This window comes from Hyaena hyaena, unplaced genomic scaffold (assembly GCF_003009895.1).
Source record: "Hyaena hyaena isolate Hyena2069 unplaced genomic scaffold, ASM300989v1 scaffold_256, whole genome shotgun sequence".
NCBI classification, from domain to species: Eukaryota; Metazoa; Chordata; class Mammalia; order Carnivora; family Hyaenidae; genus Hyaena; species Hyaena hyaena.
In genome coordinates, this window is record NW_024080885.1 from 543,780 (window position 1) to 559,676 (window position 15,897).

General features: G+C 41.7%; 2 protein-coding genes across 2 annotated transcripts; both read right to left on the reverse strand.

The window, feature by feature from the left end:
• Window positions 1-890: 890 nt before the first annotated feature.
• Window positions 891-1,868, reverse strand: LOC120240418 (olfactory receptor 49-like). The gene has a single exon (XM_039245150.1). It carries the CDS (start codon window positions 1,866-1,868, stop codon window positions 891-893), a length of 978 nt encoding a protein of 325 aa, XP_039101081.1.
• Window positions 1,869-14,306: 12,438 nt separating this feature from the next.
• Window positions 14,307-15,284, reverse strand: LOC120240419 (olfactory receptor 49). The gene has a single exon (XM_039245151.1). The coding sequence runs from the start codon at window positions 15,282-15,284 to the stop codon at window positions 14,307-14,309; it is 978 nt and encodes a 325-aa protein (XP_039101082.1).
• Window positions 15,285-15,897: the final 613 nt, after the last annotated feature.

Sequence of the window (15,897 nt, forward strand, 5' to 3'; positions counted from 1 at the left end):
AGAGAGAAAAAGCACATGCCCACACATGAATGGGGGAAGAGTAGAGAGAAGGAGACAGGATTGGAAGTAGACTCCACGTTGACAGCAGAGAATCCTATTTGGGGCTCAAACTCACAGAACTGTGAGATTGTAACCTGAGCCAAAGTCAGACACCTAACTGCTTAACTGACTGAGCCACCCAGTCACCCCAAGTGTGTATCACTTTTAAATTGTTCTTCTGCTTTAACTTCCCCCTTGGCCTCAGATAACCCACCAAGTATTAGTCCTAATCTCTCTGAAAGGAACTTTTTTACCTGGATAGCCAATAGTCTTGGCATCATTTATTCTTTGAACTTCTTTTCTTTACTGATTAGAAAATGTACTTAATCATCTACTAGATCCTTATGTATACTGCATTATCTTTCCAGATTATCTATCCAGTTCCATTGTTCTATTTGTTAGTTCTTGACTTAGTGTTTTAACATCTGATACTTTCTTTAGCTTAATATTTCTTGGAGATTACACCTCATTAATATTTCCATATATGTCTCATTTCTGAAGTTTATTATCAATATATTCTTGTTGAGGGTCTTCTTATCAATTATGAAAGGTTCTAGTGAAGAATGTATTCTATCCTTCGTTTTAACTTAAAAAAGAGGCAAGAGTAACACACTCAGATACAGCATGCAATCAGAAGCATGAACACATACCAGCAGAACAGTGGTGTACTGAGTTTTCTGTACCCTCTGAGAAGATAGCATGACCTAATAATACATGTAAGAATCCACTGTAGATTAGAGCACATGCTAAAAATTGTCAGGAAGGAGATAGTTCATGGAGATCATGACAGAACTGCATTTGTAGAGGCTCAGGCAAGGAACAAACTTTCACCTGTCAGGCCCAGCTTATCTTTATGTGAGAAGCTTGTTCAATTGCTTGCTAAACACTTGCTTCACTTGTTTATTCCTCAGGGTGTAAATGAAGGGATTGAGCATCGGGGTCACCACAGTGTTGAGCAAGGCCACCACCTTGTTCCTGTCCTCCCCCTCATTTCCCTTGCCCGACCGGATGTACATGAAGATGCAGCTGCCATAGAAGAGAGACACAACAATGATGTGGGAGGAGCAGGTTGAGAAGGCTTTCTGCCTCTCCTTGGCTGAGGGGATGCGCAGGATGGTGTGGAGGATGCAGCCATAGCAGGTGGCCGTCACGGACAGGGTGCCCAGCAAACTGAAGTTGGCCACGATAAAACCCAGAAGCTCTATCAGACTCGTGTCTGCACATATGAGTTCCAGGAGTGGAAAGTTGTCACAGAAGAAATGATTAATGACATTGGGGCCACAAAATGGCTGCTGAAGTATGATGGAACTTGGAAAGACAATGAGAAGGAATCCTGCCATCCATGAGCAAAGAACCAGCTGCACACAGACCCTTTGGCTCATGATGGTGGCATAACGCAAGGGGTTACATATGGCCACATACCTGTCGAAGGACATCACTGCCAGTAGGAAGAACTCTGTGGTGCCCAGGAAGAAATAGAGGAAAAACTGGAGAAAGCAGCCCGGGAGAGAGATGGTCTTGTATCCAGTCAGGATGTTGGTCAGCATCTTGGGGAAGATGACCGAGGTGAACCAGATCTCCAGGACAGCAAAGTTGCGGAGGAAGTAGTACATGGGGGTGTGGAGGCGCCTGTCCACGAGGGTGATTCCCACGATGAGGAGATTCCCCAGCAGAGTGAGGAGGTAGGTCAGGAGCAGCCCCAGGAAGATGAGCATCTGCAGCTCACAGGCATCTGAGAGCCCCAGCAGGACAAACTCGGTGACCGTGGTGTGGTTGCTCATGGCTCTACTGACTCCTGCTGGGGGTGGCCAATCAGAGGTGTGCAGCATCAGGAGGTGTGATGTTCTGGGGACTCGAGGACACTTGGAACTGAAAGGAAAGAAGGATTCAGAGCTGAAGAAGTCCTTTAATTCTTTGACCTATGAGTCCTTTTCTCTCCTCAGGCTGATTGTCTAGATCTCATTAAGTTAGCATCAAGTTACACATATTTTGACCTAACTTAAATAAATTTTCTGAGAGTCTTTGGGAAAAGTTCTCCCATTTCTCTGTTTCTATTAGGAAACTCTGTATTAAACTCCTTTAATTCTTTTCTCATATTCGTCCAACTGCTACAGGCAGTCCCTTAAGTGCATTAAAATATATCCCACTGCAAATCCCGTATCCAAATGGATCACAGACCTTGACAGAAAGCATTGACGGAATACTTACCCCATAGCTTGTTACAGAAGGCAGTTAAGTTAGAAATGGTGGTTGCAGAATGCTATTAAAAGACTTCTATTACATTCGTTGTTTTGGAATGTTGGAAGAATTAAGAGCTTCTGAATTTTAAAGAATTTTAAATAAAAAATTCTTCCTTGGTTATTATGTTGTATTATAAAGCATGACCTCATTAAAAATTTAAGCTCAGTACCTAATAAAGCCTCAACGTGGCAATATTTCATTTAGATATATATTGTGCCCTTACATATTTATAATTTCACAATATTTTTGTTTATACTGAGCATTTTACCTGATATTAATAAAGTATATAAAAACGAAAAAAAAAAAAAAAAAGAAATGGTGGTTGCCCCTGAGCTCCATCATTCACCAACAAGTCTGGGACTGTTATCTACCTAACCAAAACTATTTCCTTGGTGGGAACAATAAAAGCACATTTGTAAAACGTTCTCCCAGAACTTAAATAATGCATATTCAACACTTAGCACAAGGCTAGCCACAGAGCAAGCAATCACATAATGTTAGCTATTTTAATTTCCCCGTTTGTGACTGATACTCTAGTAGGATAATCAGAGAAAATTGGAGAAAAAATACCATGACTTGGGGCAATATGTATTTAAACAAAATGTTTAAAAATTACAAAGATATTATCAGCTCTTTACGGAGAGTTTAGGAAACATAGAAAGCCATAGAAAATGGAGTAAGAAGTTTCCCATGTAGCCATTTTTATTCAGATTTTGATTTATTTCTATTGTATTTTCTCCATTCTTACCTACTGTTTATTGCTTTGCATACCATGCTCATGGATTACGTATTTTGTACTTCTTTCCTTCTGACATATTACTATGGGAGATTTTTGTCATGTTAGTGTAAACATTTTGTTAATCTATTATTTGGCTACTTGTAGAGGGAAGCATGTTATATGAAATTGATACATAATGAGGGAGAGAGCATATATTTGTAAATGAGGCATCATGCTTAATTCTTTGGGATAATATCCTAATAATGATAATAATCACAACAATGGTGATATTCAAAATTGTTCATTGGTCATTTTCAAATTTAGGGAATACATCTTTGTTTTAAATGATTGTCACTTCTATGTTTTTACATTGCTTAATATTGTCCTTAGAGATCTGGATACAGAATTAGGCAAGCTTGTCATAGGTTGTTCTTTAGAGAAACGACAGGTTAAGGCAAGCTTCTGTAGGGAAGAGGTGACTCCATCCAGACCAGAGCAGAACCTAATGTGATCAGACTGCACCAGAAAAGCGATAACATACTACATTATAGTAAAGTGACATATGTATTTTCATGGAGAAGGACTGGGTGAGAACATGGAAAAAGGAACATGGTTGCCAATAAGGATGGGAGGATCATGGGTGATTTTTGTTTCCTTTTTAATTATTGTAATGTTTGCTTATGAAATAACTTAAGTTCAAACACACAAGAGAAACAAGAACAGTGAGCAAATTTGTGTTAAGAGTTGGGCAGAACGTTTCAGGAGAGACAAAGGAGAAGCAAATGGCTGACCATGAAAACGGTGAGCAAAAGCTTTAGAGATTCTGGGACTCATAAGCTGGACCTGGGTCAGGATAGGGAGAATGATGAAAAAAAAAATCAAAGAAGTCAGCTGGGCGGGAGTCTGCTTGTGGCACCTGCAAGCATATGACAGATTTCTGGGCAGAGTATCCAGAGCAATCAGATTCCCCTTCCCCCATTCCAAACATTGCACCCATGCACGTTACCTCACTAGCTACCAGGTGAGGTGTTCTATTGTCTTCAGGGCAGTTGTGATGGGGGAGACTCCCGGTTTTCACAGGAAGCTCCTGGCTCTGCAATGTTGCCCAAGGACTATGCTTCTTGGGGGATCCACCAGGGATTCAAAATGAAGGAAGCTCCAGGGCTGTAACGTGGTCTGAAGGTCATGGACATAGGTGGGCCCTGTCTTTTTTGTACCACATGTGTCACAAACCTCCATGTTTTCCAACAACCAGTCTTCCTTAAGAAATGCTCCGTGACTCTTTTGTCACTAACATCCCCAGATAGCTCATCTCTGGGCATTGCCCAGGATTTCTGGGGTCACCAGGTTTTCAGGAAGTTTCTGTTGCTTCTGTCCCATCACAGCATCCCTGCTGGATCACTTTCCTGGCGAAATGGACGTAGAAACATAATTAATTATTCACTCATCCCTCGTAAACTAAGGCAGACACAGACATCAAATGATGAGATTCATATGACCCACCTTCAGTTGGGCTTACGAGGCTTCTAGGCAGAATGGTACATGCCCTTCCAGGGGCATGGTGCCCGTAGAGGATTCTGTGGTAGCCTATTAGTGGCAGACTACTTGTCTCTGTGGAGCTGGCATTGGGCCTGGGCTGCATGAGGTTCTGTTTGGTCTCCACGGAACTCAGAGATAACCGGGTACACAGCTCAGATTTAACCAGTCTAGTGTTTCTCATTCTTCTCTGGTAGGATGGAGCTGTGCTTCCCCTGAGATTCATTACCATTCATAGTAATAGGGACCTAGGAGGGTCCCTTGCCTCTAACTTTTTTCAACTTTGAGGTTGAGAGTTTACTTTGTTCTGGCTGAGAAACTCGAAACTCCTAATGAAGTTTAATTATAACAAAGAAGTACTGTTATTAAAACAATCAACAAATATTTGTTGAGTGCTTATTTTGTGGCAAGTACTGGTCTACACACGAGAGATGTAAGGCAGGACCTTGTGGGGACCAAGACATTAAGCAATCACACTAATAAGTAATTACTATTGTGACTAGAGTTCTGAAGGAGAGCTCATAAGATATCCTGAGCTAGATTGAAGGACAAGAGAAGTTGCTCCTGATGAAGTTCTATAAAGCTGAGACCTGTAGGTTGAGTTGGTGTGTGTGGGATGAAACATTTTAATTAATTAGTTAATCTTTCATTCAACACATTATTGAGCAATTACTATGTGCCAGGCTCTGTGCTGTGCACCGAGGATGACTACGAGTGGTGAATGAAACACACATGCTCCCAATCCCCATGGAACTTCCTCTCCATTGGGAGAATGTTGGTAAGAGGGCCTTGGGACTGTCCTTATCTTAGTCATTGACTTATTCAAGTGAAAACTACTCTGTGATCCCACCTTCTTTCTTTGGTCACCAAAGTATTGTCTAGAGTGGGTAAAACTGGCTGAAATAAGTTGGCTATAGTAAGTAGTATGATTTTAGGAGCCAATTATGTGTTCAAAAAGCCTAATCAGTGACTGGCTTTCAGCTATCTGGTTCAAATGGCTGAGTAAGTTGATTAGGGTTTCTCTTTCCTGGGAATCTGGCTATTCTTGAGGTGGTAGGCTGACTAGGGTTGGCAACCCACTCTCTAACACCTTGTTATGTCATATAAACTGCTTTTCTAGTCACCTTACTCCTGGTAAGAGTCACTGACTACACCAGTGACCAATAAGAAGGAGGTCCCAATAGTTTGACAGGTGAGGGTAAAGAGTGAACATGGCATGCACTGTTTATACCTGCTGGGATCTCCTTATAGAAATTTTATTCCTTCTCTGCTCAGACCAGAAAGGGCCTGGATTTCTGAGTCCTGTAGCTTTTGAATGGTGATCACCCATCGGTGGGTACTTACCAGGGATGCTGAGAAATTAAAACATTGACTCCCCTGTATGATAAAGATTCTTTCTTTTCTGTACTGGATCCTGAGAGGGCCAGGAGGAATATAAAAACTTGCCCATGGTTTTACCCTTAATTTGTATGTCTTTATTTCTGTGTAAAGGGCCTGCCATCTAAGAGAAAAAGAACCTGATTTACTCTCCTCCAAACTGGAAAACTAGTCTTTTTCGCAAACTAAAATTCAGAGGAAGAACATATGTTAGTAAATATGTACTAACAAGACAGTAGAAGGGCTATGGAGGCATAGAGATGGGTGTTTGAGGAAATAAAGAGGAGTGAGACCTGCCTTAGATGGATGTCCAGGAAAGGCAGGCCCAAGGAAGTATGAATGCAGCCCAGACTGGAAGGCAGAGCTGGAGTTATCTAGGTGGCTGGTTGAGAGATTTCCAGGCAAAGACAAGATGGCATTTCAAGACCACGATATGGCAAAGGGGTGGTGCTTTTGAAACGCAGCAAGGAGGCCAGTGAGTCAGGAAGACAATGATGGTGATTTGAGATTTGACTGAAGAGCTGTGCTGGGTTCCAGAGTTGCAGAGCCTTGAGGATCTCACCTGGTAAGGAGGATGGTGCATTCCAAGTGCAACTGGAAGCTATTGGAAGATTTTCAGCAGAGAAGTGACATGATCTTCTTTATGTTTTAAAAAGGCATCACTCTGGCAGATAGTAGGAAGAAGAAACTGGAACAGGCAAGAGGAACAGGAAAGTGGATCAAGGGATTTATTGCGTGCAGGAGAGATAAATAGGAACATTGGCATTACTTCTAACAAAGAGTTAATAGACTAGGAGAAAAAATAGGGGCAGGCAAATGTGATTTGAGGGTATGAGCAAAGGAAGTGTGGCCAGAGCACAAAACCTTGGAAGTGACCAGGCCTGGCCAGGCAAGCAGAGACAGAGGACAGAAAGGGGATCTTTGAGGAGGCAGTGATTGGTGGTTCGAATAGATTGCAGCTTGTAGATATTTGGGAAGTTTGTCTGCAGGTGGCAAAAATTTTTGGCCATCTGGTAGTTGAGGGAGTGTGACTGTAGTTCCTGAAGAGGTTGGGGAACAGACTGTCAGAAACTAAGTAGAAACCACGTCCTCAATGGATGGAAGAAAAGGCATGTTCTCAGGATCAGGATTGAGACACTGAATAGAAGGCCCGAGTCCAAATCCCAGCACTGGGGACAAGAGCCTTTGTTTCAGAAACAGGGCAAAAATTTAGTCACTATAAAAGGAGCACCAGGGTGAATGTAGACTACCAGAAAGTGAGGCTGAGGCCGCGTCCCACAGAACTGGTCTGAATCTTTCCCAAATCTCCTTGCCTGCAGCCAGAGGGGAGATGTCAGGATTGTCCCAGAACTTGGAGGGCAGGGTCAAATGAGGAAATGACAGGTTTTGCCGTAAGGGAAACACCACTGAGACCACAGAAGAGTTGTCACACTGGAATTCTGCCATCTACACTTTGCCTGCCTTGTCTTCTCTTAGGCATTGCTCTGCTACCTTAAACTCCATTCCGTTCAATTCAGTCAAGGTTTATTGGGCACTCACCTTGTGTTAGGTGCCACGGAGAACCCAACAACGAAGATGACATGGACCCTGCTCTATAGGAGCCCATGATGGAGTATTTTGCCTAGGTGACATTATACAGGTGGATTGCATTTTAGCCTTTTGGAGATTCCATAGATTGTTCGCTCCTAGCTACCAGAATATCGACAGAAGTAATGTGGTCTCTGTGTTGTCAGAGAAGTTTGTGATATTCTGTGGAGCATCGCATAGCATATTTACTTGGTGTCACAGATTGGTCTTACATACTTCTTGTGATAGGCAGCCTCTCAGACGGCCTGAGGGCCTGCTCCCTTCGGTATTTACATCCCTGTGTAATCTTCTCCCCTTGTGTGTGGCTAGAACTGGTGACTAGCTCCTAATGAATAGAATACAGGAAAAGAAATAAGATGTCACTTAGGAGAATGTTTCAAAGGTTCTGTGGCTTCCATCTTGCATGCCCTCTCTTGCTCTTTGGCTTGTTCTGAGAGCAGCCAGCTGCCCTGTTGGGAGCTGCCCTGTGGAGAAGCCCCTGTGTTAAGCCCTCTGATGTCTTTAGAGAAGAGCCAGCAAGGACTTGAGGCCTGTCAACAGCCACAAGAGGGGACCTGGAAACAGATCTTCTCCAAGATGGGGCATTGAGATGGTTCATTTTAGCCTACACCTTGCTTATAGCCTTGTGAGAGATCCTGAGCCAGAGGCACCCAGTTGAGTCATGTCCTGATTCCTAACTCAAACTGTGAGCTAATAAATGCTTGTTGTTTTAAGGTGCTAAATTTAGGGATAGTATGTTACCCAACAGTGGGTAATGAATACAGTTCTCTCCAGGATTCTAGCTTTTATTTTTGAGGTGTCATAGTGGGTCACTCAATGCACCATGCGCTGAGTACAGATATCCTACCTCCTGTACCTTTGGTCTTAAGCTTTCTGCTGATGATAGCTACTTCAAACTTTTCTTTGCACTCTAAGTCTTGAGCTTAGTTCACAACATTAATGATTATCATATAAACTCTTAGAGAGTAGTGTTTGTTACTCTCTGGATTTAAATATAGAGATTTCATTGTCCAAGTGGTTAGTGACAGGCTTACAAACACTAACTTCATAATTTCTTCTCAGCTCTATGACAATCTGCTTTTTGGACAGCTTTTGTGCTATAAACTAAACAGTGAGAATGAGAAACAGATGAGCGGACAATTCCAATGCCACCAGAAACTGTTATGAAGAGTTCCTTCTCTCATGGGGTGCCTGGGTGGATTGGTCAGTTGAGCCCTCAGTTCAGATCATTATCTCACAGTTTGCTAGTTGGTTAGTTCATGAGTTCGAGCCTCGCCTGCTTCAGATCTTCTGTCTCCTTCTCTCTCTGCCCCTCCCCCACTGGTGTTCTCTATCTCAACAAACAAACAATAAACATTAAAAAAAAGAGTTCCTTGTCCTCGTCAATGTGCTTGTCCCAAGTTTGCTGTGCCCACAAAAGAGTTGTCTAAGACAGGACCAACTCTGAACCTCCTAAGCCAGCTTCTCTCCTCACTGCTCTGTTTCTGTGATAACATCTTTTGAATTATGTACACTCAATACCTGGGGCTCTCCTTTAATTACATTTTTTCCTGTGATCATTTTCCCTCTTTAGTACTTAAGGTCTAGCAGGTTCTGCCTGTGCAGCATCTCTTATATATTTTTTCTTGTTCCATTGCCATGGGTACTACTCACGGTACCTTTTATTTGAAGTATTTCTGTTATCTTTTTATTTTAACTTTTTATTAAATTTCAAACATACACAAAAGTAGACAGGTGATATAATAATCTCCATATAATCATTACCTAGCTTTGACAATAACTAAGTCATGCCCATTCTTGTTTCACCTACACCACCACCCCCTAGTTTCCCCTTTCCCGTATTATTGTGAAACAAATCCCAGACATCATGTCATTTTGTCCGTAAATATTTCAATAAATATTACAGCCATAGTGCTCTTTAAAATGTAATTATAATACCATTATTACTTTTTTATTTATAGTTTTGGCTTCAGGAGTAGAATTTAGTAATTCATCACTTACATATAACAACTAGTGCTCACCGTAACAAGTGTCCTCCTTAATGCCCATCAGCCATTTACCCTAGTCCTCTGCCCACCTCCCTCCAACAACCTCAGTTTGTTCTCTTTTGTTAAGAGTGTCCTACGGTTTGTTTCCCTCTCTCTGTTTCTCTCTCTCTTTTTTTTTTTTTACCTTCCCATATGTTCATCTGTTTTTTTCCTTAAATTCTGCATATGAGTGAAATCATGGTATTTGTCTTTTTCTGACTGACTGACTTGGCTTAGCATAATATACTCTAGCTCCATCATTACTTTTAAAAATGAAAAATCATGACTCATCAAAAGGATTATTATTTTAATTTGAGTTGTCCTGACATATGGTTGAACATCTTATTGTCTTATTTACTGGCCCTTTGGGTTTGCTTTTCTGTGAAGTATCTATGCATATCTGTTGATCTTTATCTATTGGGTGGTTTGTCTTTGTATATTATGGAGAATAACCCCTTATCTGTAATATGCGTTTTCCATATAGCCCCCTTCCTGCATACCCATTCAAACCTGTTCTTCCTACAGTTATCTTTCCCTTGACCGGTGGATGGAATTCAGGATATGTATGATGAATTTTCTGGCCACTCATATTATTTTAGAAGTTCTCCATTTGCTGTAAGTCCAAAGAATGGGGTTATTAAGTTGCCCAGTTCTATGTAATTGTTAAAATTCTGAACATCACTGAAAGTTTAAAGGTACTCCTTCCTCCACTTAAGGCCTCTTTCAGGTGGGAAATCTTCAGAGGGAAAAGGTGTATGTTGTTGGCTTCATCTGCCTTAACTCTGTATGCCCACCTCCCCCTTGCCTGTGATTTCTACCCCGGCCCTCTTCCAGGCATATGAGGACGGGATGGTGGTGGTGAGTAGGGGACGGAGAACCTAGAGGAAATGGAAGGTGATATGGACAAAGACAGTAGAGGTGGTGGTAGTTAGACATGGTAGGGTGCTGTATATATTTTGAAGGCATAATCTACAGAATTTGCTGATGAATTGGCTATAAGATATAAGAGAAAGAGGGAGAGTCAAAGATAAAATCGTTTTGCTTTGATCTGGAATCTGTATTTTTCTTACTGTGGTAAAGTACATGGAACATAAAATTTACCATTTTAACCATTTTAAAGTGTATGGTTCAGTGGCATTTGCAGTGTTGCACAATCATCAGCGTTACCCCTCTCCAGACCCTTTTCATCGTCTGAAACCAAAACTCTGTCCAGTAAACAACACTCAATTTGCACCCCCACCTCTAGCCCCTAGTTACCACCATTCTACATTCTGTCTTCATGATATTGACAACTCTAGATACTTCATATAAGTAGCATCATCCAATATTTGTACTTTTGTATAGACTTATTTCACTTAGCAGAATGTCTTCGAGCTTCATCCATTTTGTAGCATGTGTAGGAATTCCCTTCCTGTTTAAGGCAGAATAATACCCCACTGTATGTTTACAGTACATTTTGTTGATCCATCCATTCATCAACAGACATTTGAGTTGTCACCATATTTTTGGTTATTATGAGGAATGCTGCTATAAACATGAATGTACAAATATCTGTTTGAGTTCCTGCTTTCAGTCTTTTTGGGTATATACCCAGAAGAATGGCTGGATTGTATAGTAGATCTTTGTTTATTTTTCAGGAAGTGCCTAATGTTTTCTACAGTGGTTGCACCATTTTCCATTCCCACCACAATGCACAAGAGCTCTAATTTGCCATTTTGTTGCCAACACTTGGTATTCTCTGTTATTAACATTAAAAAAAAGTATTAGCCGGCTAACTGGTTATGAGGCAGCAGCTCATTGTAAGTTTGACATGCAATTCCCTAATGATTAGTGATGTTGCACACATTTTCATGCATGTATTGGCCGTTTGTAGAATTGGGTTGTTTGGTTTTGTTACTGAGGACATAGTTTTTGAGTTTCTACAGGTATATAATCCCATTTTCCATCCCTTCTATACTAATTTCTCTAGTATTCTACTTCCTTTTTTAAAATATTTTTTTTATAATCTGAATTCACATTTTTAAGGTTTATTTATTTTTGAGAGAGAGAGAGTCCTGGAGGAGAAGAGAAAGAAGGGGAAAGAGAATCCAGAGTAGATTCTGAGCTGATGGCAGCTAGCCCAATGTAGGGCCCAAATTTACAAGGTGTGAGATCATGACCTGAGCCAAAGTCAGATGCTCAACCAACCTTTCTAAAGATTTTTAAAAATAGTTTCTACAGCCAACATGGGGCTTAAACTCATGATCCTGAGATCAATGGTCTTATATTCCTCCAACTGAGCTGGCCAGGAGCCTGATTTTTTATTTCTTTTTAGATTTTTGATAATTCTCTCCCCCCCTTTTTTGTGGAAATCATCCATTTCCTTCTGTTTTACAAATTTGTTGTCAAAGAGTCACACATGGTTTTTTCTTACACAGATCATTTTCTACCCTGAATTACAGTTCTTTGTGTGTTTCTATCTTCCTTATTATATTTCAAATATTTCATGCACAGCAAAGGAAACAACCCACAAAACTAATAGGCAACCAACAGGATGGGAAAAGATAGTTGCAAATGACATATCAGATAAAGGGCTAGTATCCAAAATCTATAAGGAACTCACCAAACTCCACACCCAAAAAACAAACAACCCAGTGAAGAAATGGGTAGAAGATATGAACAGACATTTCTCCAAAGAGGACATCCAGATGGCCAACAGACACATGAAACGATGCTCAGCATCCCTCCTCATCAGGGAAATACACATCAAAACCACACTGAGATACCACCTCACGCCAGTCAGAGTGGCTAAAATGAGCAAATCAGAGAACTCTAGATGCTGGCGAGGATGTGGAGAAACGAGCACCCTCCTACACTGTTGGTGGGAATGCAAACTGGTACAGCCCCTCTGGAAAACAGTGTGGAGGTTCCTCAGGAAACTAACAAAAGAACTCCCCTAAGACCCAGCAATAGCACTGATAGGAATTTACCCAAGGGATACAGAAATGCTGAGGCATAGGAGCACATGTACCCCAATGTTCATAGCAGCACTCTCCACAATAGCTAAAACATGGAAAGAACCTAAGTGTCCATCAATGGACGAATGGATCAAGAAGATGTGGTTTATCTGTACCATGGAATACTACATGGCAATGAGAAGCAATGAAATCTGGCCATGTGTAGCAACATGGATGGACCTTGAGGGTGTTATGTTGAGCGAAATAAGTCAGGCAGAGAGGGACAAGTATCATATGTTTGCACGTATAGGAGGATTAGGAGGAACTTAACTGAGGAACAAGGGGGAGAAGAAGGGGGGAAATGGTGGGGGAAGGGAGGGAGGCAAACCATGAGAGACTCTTGAATGCTGACAAAAACTGAGGACTGATGGATGTGGGGGGGAGGAGAGATGGGCATGGAGGAGGGCACTTGTGGAGATGAGCACTGGGTGTTATGTGGAAACTAATTTGACAATAAACTATTTGTAAAAAAAAAGATTTCAAATATTTCAAAGGCTTAAACTCAATTTTATATCCCAGGCCACATAGTACATTTCCTTTTTCTTTTTTTAATGTTTACTTATTTTTGAGAGAGTGAGACAGAGCACAAACAGGGGAGGGGCAGAGAGAGAAGGAGACACAGGATCTGAAGCAGGCTCCAGGCTCCGGGCTGTCAGCACAGAGCCCAACATGAGGCTTGACCCCATGAGCCATGAGATCATGATCTGAGCCAAAGCCGAATACTCAAACGACTGAGCCACATAAGTGCCCCCATAGTACATGTCTTTGAACATGACATTTGAATCATCATTGTTTTGGAATGAATAAATACAATAATGAATTTAATTACTTATTTAATATTTGTTTATGTGTTAATATATCTTTATTTTGCCAACATCAAAGTAGTGAGCTTTTAGTAACAAATTTCAATAAGTCATATAGTATATTTCATTTTATGTAATATTTAATATAACATTTGGGATATACAATTCATTATAGCATTTTGAGTAGACATGCTTTCCTTCTCAACTGGTGTGAAATTCAGAAGGAAGAGACAGAAGATAGGATGGGAAATGGAGGAAGGAACTAACATTCATTGAGGGCTTACTGTGTGCCAGTCACTATTTGAGGCATTTTGCATAGAACATCTCCTCTGTCTATCATCAGAATCCTTTGGAATGCACATTGTGTCCCCATCTACCAGATGAGAAGACTGAGGCTCAGAGAAGTAACCAACTAGTAGGTAGAAGAGGTGTTATCAATAGGAATGAGGAACTTCTATCAATCTTAATACAAACAAAGCATAAGTAGCTTGTATACAAAATAATAAGCAATTGGGCTTAGTGCTCTGATGTATTACTGTGATGGGAGCACTGGGTGAAATGAGGGCTCGCTAACAGAAAATTGTTCTCCTCTCCTCTGAGGGTGTTGGAGCAACAGACACCAAGCAACCGGTTAGGGTGCAAATACTTACTGAGTATTTAAATGGCCAATGACAATGGATTGGTGTCTGAGGCTTACGGTGAGTTACAGAGCTGGTACTTGCTCCCTAAGTGCTCTTTGTATTCTGTTGGGAAGCCAGGCAGTCACAGATGGAATGAAGAGAATAATTCAAATCTGATCATTAATAAAAAATGCCTTGAAGGTCTAGAGAGCTTGTGAGTTTATGCTGAGTTGCATAGTGACTGGCACCCCAGAAACATGGCAACAGAATTTCCTAAGTGGGAAAGTCTCCATTTCTGGTGCGGGCCTGTTTTCCATTAGCTTGTCTGGGAGTGTTAGCTTCAGCCTCTGAGTTCCACAGGTTTATAAGAAGAGCTTATTTACCTGCTCCTTAAACACCTGCTTCACCTGCTTGTTCCTCAGGGTGTAGATAAAGGGATTGAGCATCGGGGTCACCACAGTGTTGAGCAAGGCCACCACCTTGTTCCTGTCCTCCCCCTCATTTCCCTTGCCCGACCGGATGTACATGAAGATGCAGCTGCCATAGAAGAGAGACACAACAATGATGTGGGAGGAGCAGGTTGAGAAGGCTTTCTGCCTCTCCTTGGCTGAGGGGATGTGCAGGATGGTGTGGAGGATGCGGCCATAGCAGGTGGCCGTCACGGACAGGGTGCCCAGCAAACTGAAGTTGGCCACCATAAAACCCAGAAGCTCTATCAGATTCGTGTCTGCACATATGAGTTCCAGGAGTGGAAAGTTGTCACAGAAGAAATGATTAATGACATTGGGGCCACAAAATGGCTGCTGAAAAATGATGGAACTTGGAAAGACAATGAGAAGGAATCCTGCCATCCATGAGCAAAGAACCAGCTGCACACAGACCCTTTGGCTCATGATGGTGGCATAACGCAAGGGGTTACATATGGCCACATACCTGTCGAAGGACATCACTGCCAGTAGGAAGAACTCTGTGGTGCCCAGGAAGAAATAGAGGAAACTTTGTAGGAAACAGCCTGGGAGAGAGATGGTCTTGTATCCAGTCAGGATGTTGGTCAGCATCTTGGGGAAGATGACCGAGGTGAACCAGATCTCCAGGACAGCAAAGTTGCGGAGGAAGTAGTACATGGGGGTGTGGAGGCGCCTGTCCACGAGGGTGATTCCCACGATGAGGAGATTCCCCAGCAGAGTGAGGAGGTAGGTCAGGAGCAGCCCCAGGAAGATGAGCATCTGCAGCTCACAGGCATCTGAGAGCCCCAGCAGGACAAACTCGGTGACCGTGGTGTGGTTGCTCATGGCTCTACTGACTCCTGCTGGGGGTGGCCAATCAGAGGTGTGCAGCATCAGGAGGTGTGATGTTCTGGGGACCCGAGGACACTTGAAACTGAAAGGAAAGGGGGATTAGTGTTCCATATTTGTGTGAAGGAGTCCTTTATTTCTGTGAAGGATGTATCTTTCCACCGGTCGCTACTCAGACTTGTTTTGTAAGGCCCCTGGGGTTCCCATCTCATGTTTGATCCCCGGCATATCTGTGAGTTGGAGGAGAAAGTTGTGATTTTAAGGATGGACTAAGTAGGGCCCCCAAGCAAAAATTATCCTTGCTTAATACTTGAACCAAACATTTTTCTTGATGCTGAACGAATCCCATTACCTCTAACATTATAATCTGTTTTCAATACTTTTTACGTTTATATTTATTCCAATTATAAGGTCTTTTTTCCATAAATAGTTCATATTTGAGGAAAGTAATCTTTTTTGTTAAACCTAGCCATTCACTGCAACAATTTCTATCCTGAGGTAAACTGATTTAGAATGCATAGATGCTATATTGTTTTTCAAGATTGCCTGAATTTTGATACATTTGACGAGTGTTTGGATGACTAAAAAAAGAGGAGATTTATGAGAGAAAAGCACAACTCTTACAAATCAAAAAGAATAATTCAAGTAATGCATGCAT